Source organism: Egretta garzetta, unplaced genomic scaffold (assembly GCF_000687185.1).
Source record: "Egretta garzetta isolate BGI_Z169 unplaced genomic scaffold, ASM68718v1 scaffold330, whole genome shotgun sequence".
In the NCBI taxonomy this organism is placed as follows: domain Eukaryota; kingdom Metazoa; phylum Chordata; class Aves; order Pelecaniformes; family Ardeidae; genus Egretta; species Egretta garzetta.
This window is the reverse complement of record NW_009258275.1, coordinates 20,401-32,317: the sequence shown is the minus strand read 5'-3', so window position 1 is coordinate 32,317 and position 11,917 is coordinate 20,401. Positions and strand designations below refer to the sequence as shown.

General features: G+C 52.4%; 2 protein-coding genes across 2 annotated transcripts in view; one reads left to right on the top strand and one right to left on the bottom strand.

Moving 5' to 3' along the window:
- UBE3B (ubiquitin protein ligase E3B) overlaps window positions 1–10,039 on the top strand; it is a 26,872-nt gene extending 16,833 nt beyond the window's left edge. The window contains exons 24-28 of the mRNA XM_009635922.2: window positions 244–302; window positions 1,905–2,087; window positions 2,360–2,471; window positions 2,845–2,937; window positions 3,436–10,039. Coding sequence (XP_009634217.1) covers window positions 244–302; window positions 1,905–2,087; window positions 2,360–2,471; window positions 2,845–2,937; window positions 3,436–3,627 — 639 coding nt within the window. The 3' untranslated portion in view covers window positions 3,628–10,039. The remainder of the gene's footprint in view (window positions 1–243; window positions 303–1,904; window positions 2,088–2,359; window positions 2,472–2,844; window positions 2,938–3,435) is intronic.
- A 129-nt stretch (window positions 10,040–10,168) lies between these two features.
- Window positions 10,169–11,917, bottom strand: part of MMAB (metabolism of cobalamin associated B) — a 6,713-nt gene continuing 4,964 nt past the window's right edge. The window contains exon 7 of the mRNA XM_035891453.1: window positions 10,169–11,917. This exon is cut by the window's right edge and continues 167 nt beyond it. The gene's annotated coding sequence lies outside the window, so the exon portion shown is untranslated.

The window sequence follows — 11,917 nt, the reverse complement described above, 5'->3', positions numbered from 1 at the left end:
AGGCTTCCTCAAAGAAGGGCTGGCTCCACTGGTGGGAGAGTCGCAGTTCCCTACTGTTCAATTACTGTGTTAATGGTGAAGTGCAACTGGTTCGAGGCAGAAGTAGGATTATTACTTAAATTTTAAATCCTACTGTTTTATTGTAAAAATAAATGTTTTATGGGGAGGTAACAGCTTAGCATGGCATTTCTTTCCATTGTGGTTCCAGGCAGTAATTAGCAATACAATCATTTCTTCCCTCAGCTTGTTTGCCATGAACTTGTTCCTGGAGGGAAGACCATTCCCGTTACCAATGAAAATAAGTAAGTACAGCAATTAGATTTTTAAGGTCACCACTGCAAAATACTTCATTCTAGTTCCTTGGGCTTGCATCTGGAATGAATTGAGATAGATTGGAGTAGAAGGAGCACATAAATATCTTAATAGAATTTACTGGTTACAGTTCATCGGCAGAAATCGTATTATATTCGATTTGCAAAATAAAAATTGACAATTTACTTCTTGAAACAGCGCTTCTGAGGTCAAAGGCACACAGCCTGTGAGATTCTGCAGGATTTAATGATGGTGATAGATACAGACAGATGGATTCAAAGCAATTCAGGCACACAGTCGTGAACATAGAGGGCACAGATGCTCAAAGACACCTTGGAGCAGACAGATCTTCTCAGAATGATAGCATGTGGCAGTTGTATAAAGCACTGTTCTTCAGAAGAGGCAGTGGTGAATTCAAATGTAGTCGACAGTCGTACTTTAGACACAGGAAATCAGAGGAGACACCGAGCCCTGTAGCTATTTTCACAGATAACCGGCTTTTAGATAGTTATCGTAAATGTCAACTCCGGAGCCTGAAAACCAAACCCACCTTTTTGTTCCCTTCATTTTTTTTTTTTTCCTTCTCTATACCCTTCAGTGATCATAAAAGCAGGATAAAATATCTATTAAGCAGATGTGTGTTTGAACTGGTAATCTGGGGGTTGTTCTCTTTAATGGCAAGTGAAAGCTGGATCCCACCTGAGGATTTGTCTTTGTTAGTGTGCTTTCCAATCTGATGTTTCCAGTCTTTTCCTTTCTTGAGCTCTGACCAGGGAGTTTGCATTTGAAAGGATCTTTCTCCGGCTTGTCAGAAGGCAGCTCAGGGAGAAAGTTGAAAGTCCTGTATGTTACTCTACTCGCTTACAGCAGAAACTTTGAAGCTTTTGTGCAGATGTGCACACAAATTGGTAGTTGGGAGGGAGCAGGAGAAGCGTTCTAAGTGGAAGCAATCTAGAAACAGCTCTGCCTGTTAATGGCGGAGTGAGGTTACCCAGTTGAAACCCCAGCCAATGTGATTGTGGTGGTATCTGCCTAGGAGCTGATGAAGAAGAATCAGCAAGCTCGGTTGTTTTGACTGTTGGTGAGAAGAGGAAGCCTGGTGGTGCCTCCCTCTAATAAACAGTGTACCTCTTCCATACTCCTGGGATGAAGGTGGAAATCTCCTAAGTGTTTTTTGGGGTGTGGATTCTCCAGACATGGGTTTCAGTGCAGATGGTTTTTTTTCAAAGCTAGAGGAGTGCCTGTGACTGGGGATCTGATCCTTTAAAGAGAGGTTGGACGCATGCTCCCCTCTGTAAGCTGCTGTCCAGCCAAGGTTGATCATGTGGTTATTAGAGCCAGCTAGTCTCTGGGTTGGGGAGAAGCTCTAAGAAATGAGCAGACAGTCCCAGAGACGGGGGGTGAGGGGCAAAGCTGGGGCACAAGAACAGCTCCTTCTGCTTAAATAAAGAGCAGGGCCCTAAAGGGGAAAGTGTAATGCATCTCTGGGCAATGCTAGTGCCTTTTGGGCTGGAGAGGCAGGTCAGCAGCCTTGTTCCTGCACCGCCGAGGTGCTCCAGCTCCCTCAGTGCCACCTTCCCTGTCGCACGCAGGATCAGCTACATCCATCTCATGGCTCACTTCCGGATGCACACGCAAATCAAGAGTCAGACGGCAGCACTCATCAGCGGATTCAGGTCGATCATTAAGCCTGAATGGATCCGTATGTTTTCTGCACCAGAGTTGCAGCGGCTGATCTCCGGTGACAATGCTGAGATTGACCTCGAGGACTTAAAGTAAGTGAGGAACTTGGTCTGCTGGTCTTCCCGCTCAGCAAGCCAAGCCGTTTTATTACACAGCTATTTGGAGGTTTGCAGGGGACTGACTCTCACAACTTTCTGCTTCTCCTAATTGAAATTTGCAGAGCAGACAAAAACGAATGGAGCTGAAAATCATGTTCCTTAAACATGTTCCAAATTTGGACAAAGTACTAATGAATGGGAAGGGTCCTTTCTTCCACCGGCTCCTAAGCAGAATTTCTCTCTGCCCTCCCCTTTTCTCTCCCCAGAAAACACACGGTGTACTATGGGGGCTTCCACGGCAGCCACCGGGTCATTATCTGGCTGTGGGACATCCTAGCCAATGACTTCAGCCCTGAGGAGAGAGCCATGTTTCTCAAGGTAAATGCAGTCCTTTCAGCCCAGCCTGCCATTTGGGGTGCTTGGGCCAGCGCTGTTCTCCTCCTGTTAGCTGGCTGCTTGCTGTGCTAATAGCAGGAGTGTCAGAATGCTTGATGCCTTAAAATCAACATCCTGCTGCCCTGCAGAGGGGCAGCTGTGGAAGCAGAGTTCCTATAAATGCTCCTGTGTCACCACGAGGAGTCCCGTTTCCAAAGGCTAGCAGAGCTGTGCACTGAAGCTCAGCAGCGTTGTACCAGGGGGTGCTCAAATGCCAGCCCCAGCAGCTCCTTGCTGCAACTGCGTTAGCTATGAGCCTGTTACAAGCAGGCTGCTCTCACTGCTGCTGTCTTTCACTGTCCCATCACTTTTTCAGTTTGTTACCAGCTGCTCCAGGCCTCCACTTTTGGGCTTTGCCTACCTCAAGCCACCTTTTTCCATCCGCTGCGTGGAAGTCTCTGACGATCAGGTAGGCACCCTGCTTGCTCATGTCTCATGTGTTCCCTGCCAGGCTTCTGGCAGCCTCCTTCCCCACCCAGCTTCCTGATCTCTGTCTGACCAGGAAACTCTAAAGCATAAAAACACACTCTCTGTAGGGCGAGGTGAAAACAACCTTACACTAATAGGATGCGTATGGCTGCACCTACCTCCTCCCACACACAGCCGCGCTTGGGCTCTTTTTGCCTGTCTCCAGGGTTGTGTTTCCTCCTCGGGACCTCCCTGTGCCCCATGCCTCTGATCCTGCTCCCCTGTGCACCCTGCGAAGGGACCTTGGATGTGTAATGGCAGTTGCGGTTACAAGAGAAGCTCCTTTCTAGCTGTTGTGGGGGACGGGGTTTGAGGTTTGACTCTCCGTGTTCCCAGCAGACGAGTTTCGTGTTAGCACCTCTGCCCTGTGTGTAGGCACCCTGCTTGGAGGGAGCACAGCAGGGAATTGCAGGGGTGATGCATTTCTGCCCTGTTCCAGGACACGGGTGACACGCTGGGCAGTGTGCTACGGGGCTTCTTCACAATCCGCAAGAAAGAGCCAGGCGGGCGTCTCCCAACCTCCTCTACGTGTTTCAACCTCCTCAAGCTTCCCAACTACAGCAAGAAGAGCATCCTGCGGGAGAAGCTGCGCTACGCCATCAGCATGAACACTGGCTTCGAGCTGTCCTAGTTGCCATGGCCCTGGACTCTGCAATGGGGGCTCTCAGAGCTGCTGACTGCTGCTGGAGGTGGAGGCCTTCACACACAGAGGGTGGATCAGCTCCGCGGGAGCTGACTGCTTGTTCGAAGGCTGGAGAGATGCAGCTGATAATAGAAGTTTACAGGGAAGAGCTTTTGGGCTAGACAGGGCTGGCTCTTCTTGGGCATTTCTCCAGGATGAAGGAGCTGATGGGCCTGACCCAATACACTTCACTTGACACCCACGTAAATCGTCTTTAAAAGCAAACCCCGGGGGAGCAGAAAAGGAACATTAAAAGTGCCAGTCAGATTAGTGACTGTAATACCCCCCAGCAGGCTGTGCAGTCTGGGCAGCTGCTGCTGTGGGAGTGTTTCTTTTTCCTTTCCCAGGAGATGGTCCAGTTTCTTACTGGGTGGAAGTCAGTCTGTGGGAAGCTGCACAAAGGCAAAAACATGACAGAGCCCACAGGGAGACGAGCACGAGGCTGCAGCATTGGATGTGCCACAAATGGGCACTGTTTATTCAGGACGGGTACTGCGTGGGGGCTTCCCGATGCCTTTGCTCTGTGCGAGGCCTTTGCATTTGTCTTGGAGAAGGAACCACTGGCCCAGACTCGAGAAGCAGCAGGTTAAACGCAAGCAGATGGACCCTGCCATTCTCAGGAAGGCTTCAGAGTGCTGTAGGTTAAGAGCTCAAGCAGCAGGCGTGGGGGTCAGCGTGCTGAGCCAGCTGTGCCTCTGCCAAGCTCTTGCCAGAGCCTGTGCTTTGGACGAAAGTGGTTGTTGCCTGCATTTGCTCAGGAGCAGAAATGGTTTGATTTTTATTTAGTTTCCGGAGGACAGGAGCTGGCGCACAGCTCGGGCAGCCCTCGCTCCCCAGCACAGCGCTGAAGTGGGGCAGGTGCCCCCCGCGCCCTCTGGAAGGGGAATGTGCCGAGCTGCTGAGTGCCCTCGGGAAACCTTCGCTGGCAGAATTCCTCTTACTTGGATAGAAGTTTCACTTTGTTTGCAGGCTCTTTTGTTAGGGAGATGTGCTGTTTCGAACCAGGACTTGGCCTCTGCGTAACAGCCGCGTTTGCTTTGTTGCCAAACTATTTATTTTGGTTGCTTTGTCTCTTTCTGGCCTTATTTTTAATCGTTGATGTTTGCCTGTAGCAGGCAGCTTTTTCAGGTTGTTCCAAAAGTGAGGGTGTGAGTGGGGGTGTGCGCACGTGTGTGTGTGTGTTTGGGAAGGCGTGGACCCTTCCTGCCATTAATGAAGTCCAGAGCCTGATTTGCAAAGCGTCCCTGCAGCTTCCCAGCCCTGGTCCCTTGTGCTGCTGCAAGTCCTGCCTTGGCCCGGGCCGGGCGGGAGGAGAGGCTGCCGTCTCCTGGGCTGCTCTGTCCTTGCTGGGTTTCTGGCACGAAGGAAAGCCATGTACGTTCTCCTGTTCGGGACAGGATTAGAAACCAGTCACCTTCTCCCCTTCCCCTCTTCCTGCTCACTAAGAAAACAAGCCCCCCCCGAGGCTGCTGGTGTCTCCCCCTGGACTTCCCTTCCCCTCCTTACCTTCCTGTGGCCCTGGTGACCCTCGCCCTGCGCTCGGGCCCCTCCGCACCGTACGGGCAGGTCGGCTCGGAGCCTTGCTGCACAGGTCAGCTGGCAGCAGCAGCTCCAGCACCAGGCTGCCGTACCCTACCTCATCCTCTGGCTTGCCTTGGCCCATCCCGCGGGCATCCGCGTCCCCAGGCATGCTCAGCGTGGCACAGGTCTCCGCTCGGAGAAGGCTCCCTGGGCTCTTTGGAAGACCCTCTTAACCACGATACGTTGCACATTTCAAACAGACCAGAAAATACTGGGCAGCCTTCAACCAAGAGTATAGAGGTGGCCTTTGCTTCATCTTCTGTCTTGCTTCAGCTGATTCTCAGAGCAGTAACCCTTTTTTTAGAACCACTGCCTGGAATTGCATCTGGAAAGCAACGTCAGGATCCTTTTTCTACATCAACCCAGTGATAATAAACAGGAGTGATGGGAAGTGTTAGTGAGGACAGGAGTGTCTGCGTTCAGAGGATTCACGATACTGGACCGAGTCCAGAGAAATTAAAGATGATAGTAAATTTTTGGGGTGGGTAATTTTTTATTTTTATTTTTTATGTAGAGCATTTCGGCGTTAGCGAGTGGCTGACCATGTAGTTGAGAGGTTTGGGCACTGACTTGTACCAAGCGTAGTTTAAAATACCACACAAGATCTTTTGTTTCTTCTAGGGATATGCAATGTCGAAACAGAGCACAATGATCGTTCAGTGAAGTGAGTTGTTGAACACAGCGAAATAAAATCTTTGCTCCCCTTTCTTTCTTCGTTCCTCAGGAGTACAATTCCTAGAAAAGATCTTAATGCAGACTTAGCTAGGTCCCTCCGAACCTGGAAATATTGCACTACGAGACACTACATCCAATTTTGTAGCTAGCGTATAAAATGTGATTGTCTAGTAACCGCCCTGGTGGCTGTGTGTGCAACAATAATATTTCTCTTGAGTAGCTGATTTCTGTATGACTGGGAGGCTTTAATACATTTTTACCTGAGCAGTAGGCTGCAAATGTGTATGGGTCCCTGCCTGCGCCGCTGTATTCTGCGCGGGTGATCTTTGCGGGGCAGGGATGGTTTTGCCGTGGGAGATTAATGACTATTTTTTTCTATAGAAGACTTGCTGCTGCGGAGATCTTGGTTACATCTCTTGTATCAGAAACGCAGAGAAGAGAAAAATAAACCCGGTATGAGGAAGATGATTGGATGCCTCCTCTTTTTGTCTCCTTTCCCTGGGCATGCTCCTGCTCAGAGCACAGGGGAGAGCAGAGCTCTGGGGTGCTGGTACCTCTGCGAGGAGGGGGATGGAGGCTGCTGGTCCCTTGGAAATCCCTTTTCTCAGGCTGGTTCCTGGTGTGTGTGCTCGGGTGTCCCTGAGGAACGGACTCCCTGGGGCGCTGCTGGTGGTGGCTGTGTGCCCCTGAGTCCCAAGGGACCCAGCAGGGTTGTTTGAAGCAGGATTTGTTCTTGTGGATTGGAACGTGCTCCTTGGCCCTGCAGGGCGCTGTGGCTTCAGTTGTTGGTACCTTCATGAGCATGCGGGTGCTCCTGGGATGTAGGGGTGGTGAGCCCGGCCCAGGGCAGCGGCTAGCAGTGCTCTCTGCACGACTGGTCAGCTGGGAATGCTGACTGGGGCCACTGGTGGAAACGAAACTGCACTAGAAAGCCAAGCAAGACCCCCCCAGCGTGGGAGAGCGGGGCAGCGTGTGTGGCTGCAGATGCCCCATCGAGTGAGCGCTCTTTCCCAGGAGTTTGCTGCGGGTAGAAGCTGGAGGTCGGTGGCAGAGCTGTCTGCCTACGGAGGTTCTGCTCCAGAAGCCAGGGCTGGGTCTGGATGGCCAGCAGGGCACCAAGGAATGTGACGCCTCTTGGTTGGGGAGGGAGAAGAGGCACAAGGAGATGCGGGTTTGTGGGGCAAGGCTGTGCTTTCTATTTTAGAAGCTGCCCTAAGGACCAGGTGTGGGAGCTGACACGGGGTTTGTTCATAATAATGTTATAATAATACAGGCATTGTGTTTCTCCCCTGGTGTGGCTCTGGGAGCATCCTGGTAGGAATGAGGAGCTGTGCTGCCTGCTGCTGCTCCAGTTGGCCCCCTCGCCCATGGAATTCAGGTTTGGTGCGTGGCAGCACAGCCCTTCGCTGACCGGCTCCCCCAGCTTCGGAGCCGCGCTGCAGCCTCCCCTGCCCAACCTTACCGTGCCGATTGTGCGCGCTCGCCCCCAGAGCGCGGTGCTTGGGGCCAGCCCTGTGGGCGCTCGGGCTTCGCTGGGGAGAGGGAGCTCGGTGGGAGCGAGGGAGAGGGCTCCCAGTCAGTGTGCAAGCGCCATTGTTTTGACACGGAGGCATATGGCGCCGTCAGAAACGGCAAAATGAAACCCCACAGCAGATGCTGCCAAGGCAGAAAGCTGGCAGCAAGCAGCCGGGCCTGCAAAATGCCTGCCTCGCCATCGCTGCGTGGCGGGCCAGCGCGGCACGGTCTTGCCAGGGCTGGCTCTGCGCACGCCGCCGTACCACGGTGAAGGCTGACTGTGGCCGAGGCGCTTGGACCGCATGCACGCTGGGCGCTGCCGGGTGCGGAGCTGGGAGGGATCGCCGGCGGCTGGAGCTCCCTCAGCGGCGGGGCTGGCAGGGAGCGGTGCTGGGGTGTCCCAACCGCGGCAGCCGCTGTGCGGGCAGGCCCTGGCCGGGGGCACGGCACCGTTGCCACGGTGCAGGCACAGGCGTGTTTTGGGAGCAGACAGCTCTTCTTGCTGCTCCTTTTCTGCTCCTACAGACTGTCCCAAGCCATTTCGTACCCCTGTCTTGCACAACCTCTTGGCCCGTGCTCTGTGCCAGGGCTGGTTGCAAGTTCGGACGGAGAGGGAGGAGGGTGTGCTGAGCTCTGGTTGCCACATCCCTGAGCAGAGCGAGAGGAGGTATTCCTGCAGCTCATTTTTGTGTTTGCTTCCTTTTACGGAGACACGCAGCAGCAGCAGCTCCTGCAGCGCCTTAGGGACCTGATTTAGGTCAGACCTACAGGCACTGGCTTGGCACCGCCGCCTCCTGGGCGAGGGGTGTTTAACGCTGGCTGTTCAGAAACGCGCTTCTGGGGCTGTTTCTCAGGTCAAGTTCTTTGATACTGCCCCTCTGCAGCTCCCCCTTCACCCCAGGGCGGTTGAGGTGCTAGCTATGGCCCCGGGAGCCGCCGTAGCGGGGACAGGGCACAGAGGAGGGCACTTTCTACCAGGTTGCAGCAGAGGGAGGGCTGAGGGACGAAGAGGGCCCTTTCCTCAACACAAATGGGCTGAACCTGCTTCTGATGCAGGGACGGTGGCTCTCACCCTGGGGCACCCCAGCTGCACCCCTGCCCTTTTCTAGCCAAGTCTTGCCTTGCTGTAGTATGAGCTGTTTGGGTGGGGAGGATTTTTCTTTGACCCCTTCCAGGCAAAAAATGGGTATTACAGGGCCCTGCGGCTGCAGAGAACTTGATCTGATGGCAGATGTGGTCCCTTCTGGTCCTCCAGCCCAAGAGGAGGGGTGCAGGACTGCTGCTGGTTCCCCATTGCCAGGGCTGTGCCCCCCCAAGCCCTGCCCTTCAGCAGCAGCAAGCACCAGGCTGGGGGGGCCAGCGCATCCCGTCGAGGTGGGGGCGCACACAGCCCTTCCTTCTGTGCATTAGCAGAGGAAACGCTGCCTTGTATAAATTTACATATGACTTGGCAAAATGTATGTTTGTGTCATTTCTGCAAGAGCAGCAGCCGGCTCTGCTGCTTACACATTGTGGCGGTAATAGAGGTGCTTGAGTTATAGTGAAACTTATTTCATTTTACAGCTCCTACAGCGTTAACAGATGTACGGGCGTCTGATCCAATCATGCAGCACGAGATTTTTGGGGCCAGTTCTTCCAGTTTTGACAGTGTGTAAGCCAGGAGCAGCCATACATTTTACAAACAAGAATAAACGACCCTTAGCAACATATGTCTGTGCTGGCAGCTCCAACGTAATCATAAATAAGGAACCCTGCTAGGCAGGAATGTATCCGGGCTCCGCATACGGTCAGTACGGACAAAGCATCTGCCTTCCTCCCGTTATATTAATGAGGTGCAGGCACTGGAATCCCTATGCTCTACGGCTGCGTTTGCTGGATGGGGACAAAGGACTTGGAGGAACAAATGCTAACCCAGAGCAACGGAGCTTTATTTGTTTTAAAGCCTGTATTTCATTTTAGCGATGCTTTGCTCTTGTCCCCCGTCTCGCCAGGCTCTCACATGTTACCGCAGTCGCCAGCTTGGCCGTGCTGGAACTTCTTTGCTGAACCTTCACCACTGCTCTCTGCTCCCAGCCCAGTGCGGAGGCCCAAGGACCCAAGCCTTGCTGCAGCTTAATGGCCGGTGGCTCCCCCACGTACCGTGGGGACAGCACTTAGGACAGAAAGGTCCCTTTTATGCAGCCAGGTGCTGTAGGATGCCATGGTGAAGCAGAGGACAAACCATGTGCGCTGCAAACTCTCAAAGGGCCAAGCGTGGCCCCTGTGGAGCTGAGCTGCAGCAGCGCACAGGGCTGGGACCACGCTCAGCCTGATCTCTGCTCGCTCCTAAATTCAAGCCCTGGCCTGCTGTGCTGCCTAACGGAAAGGACAGGGTCACCCCAGACACCAGCCTCCCCCTGCGTCAGCCCCGCCAAAACAATTGCAAAGACGTCTTCGGGTAGAAAGGGAGAGCGGGGGAGCTGGAAGCTGAGTGCACCCTAATAAATTTAATCTCTACATCACATTAAAGTGTAGTAGCTAAATTTATTTCTCCTTCCAATCAAAACAATACTCGCTTCGGTCCCAAAACAGTAGTGAGATTTCTTCCCCCCAGCTGGAAAAAAAGAAAATACTATAAATCCATCCCAGAGCTGATTTATATAGCATTCATGAAGAATTTATATTGCAAAGAATTTTATTCAATTAAACTTGAAAAGCCCCTAGATTCTTGAGGTTCAATAGTGATCACTGAGACAGAGCTATCATAAAACTGGATGGCCTGTCTGGAGCAGGCATTGAGAAAATGTCTGATGTGACATTGCAGCTGACGGTACAGTCCAAATCAAGAGCATTTGTCATTGGGATGTGTTACAGGCTAAGGCTTGGAAAATTACTCTGTGAAAAATGTGCATTAACAATAGCCATGAAATATCTGTTTAAAAAAAAAGGGGGGGGGTGAATAATGAGACAGCGGTATCTATTAGCGCCGGGCATTCTTCACTCTGACCCCACTCTGATTAAAAAGTTAACACGAAAGCCAGAGACTCTTTTGGGAAGGAAGTTTAAGGTTGTTTCTACTTCAGTAATTGAAGAGAGGAAGCTGCGTGACTGACTGAAAAGCTCCCACCACCAGAAGTGGCACCCTGAGCACAGGACAAGCACCCTTGATGTGGAATCACCTCACACCCCCCCCAGGCTTCCACGATGCTCCCCCATACCAGGAGGGGAAGACTTAAACCACCAGGTCTGTGTATTCTCCCCAGTTCCATTTCCAAGCTGCAAGTGGTTTGGGCTTACCTGTAAAACCGCAGTTGCCTGCGTTCTCTGTGCAGCATGGGTAGCAAGGTGTTAACCCCTTCAGCTGGCTGCCATGCAGCTTTTTTTCCACGGAGTAAGGGATTTGGTGGGTTTCAGTCCACAGGGAAGCTGGAAGAGGACGCCTTCTCCGCTGAAGTACTGCGTTCTGCTGTCGTGATGTTTGAAACCAGATTCTCTAGGACACGCTCTAATCCACGCTCCCGAGGTCACTGCGGACATGAACATGAGAGGCAAACCCTCCAGGTGTCAGCCCCTCTCCTCCAACCATAGCTCCCAGCTGAGGAGGCGCCAGGCCCCTGCTGCTCATCACAACCCCTCTATCCACAAACTCAGCATCCCCAGCAGACCCGCGCCAAAACTAACCCAGGGCTCTGCTCCTTCATCGGGTACCTGCAGCCAGAGGGGGATGCTGTGACCAAACTCAGAGGGGCAGCTCCACGTGGAGTTAACCCCAGCAACCTAAATAGAGCTGAGAGTTGTAGAATCATCTTGCCCGCAAGCTACCTGTAGGATTTTTGCCCCTTCCTCCTTTAATCCCTCTATCCTGCCTGAGCCCCCCCTCCTGGCAGAGGACGCACCGGATTGTCGGCATGGAGATATTCTTCACGTGCATAAAGAGAGGCAGCCAGATCCAAAAAAATTCTTAGTGCATTCCTGTAAATCTACACAGCTCAGCTTCCACCAGAGCTGACGGATTGAAAGCAACTTAGAAAAGAAAAGCACGCTGGGCTCAGTATTAAAGTATGACAGTTAAGGGCCCTTTGGTACAAGTAAATCACATTTATTATTTCAAAGCTTGTGGACAGAGTTCCTGAATCTCTACACAGTTGCTGTTCTGTACGAGCATTATGACTTAGGAAGAGAAGCCGATTGTTTTCTCTCCTTCATTCCTCAGCGTCCTGTCAAAGCCTTTCCACAGCACCTGCCACTGCCCAGGGAAATTAAGACATCTCTAGAAATCAGCTGTGGTTCTGTGAAGTCTCCTGCCTCGGCTCCAACCCAGGGCAAACAAACTCCGCTGCCACCACCGCAGTGTTACACAAGGGATATTTGGACAAGGCCCAGCGAACAGAACAGCTGTGTTCCGCACAGCATTTGTGAACAAGGTCCTAGTTATTTAAGCTGGAAGTTCTTGGCAGCTCACATTTCCAATCCAGCCTTGTTCTCTTTC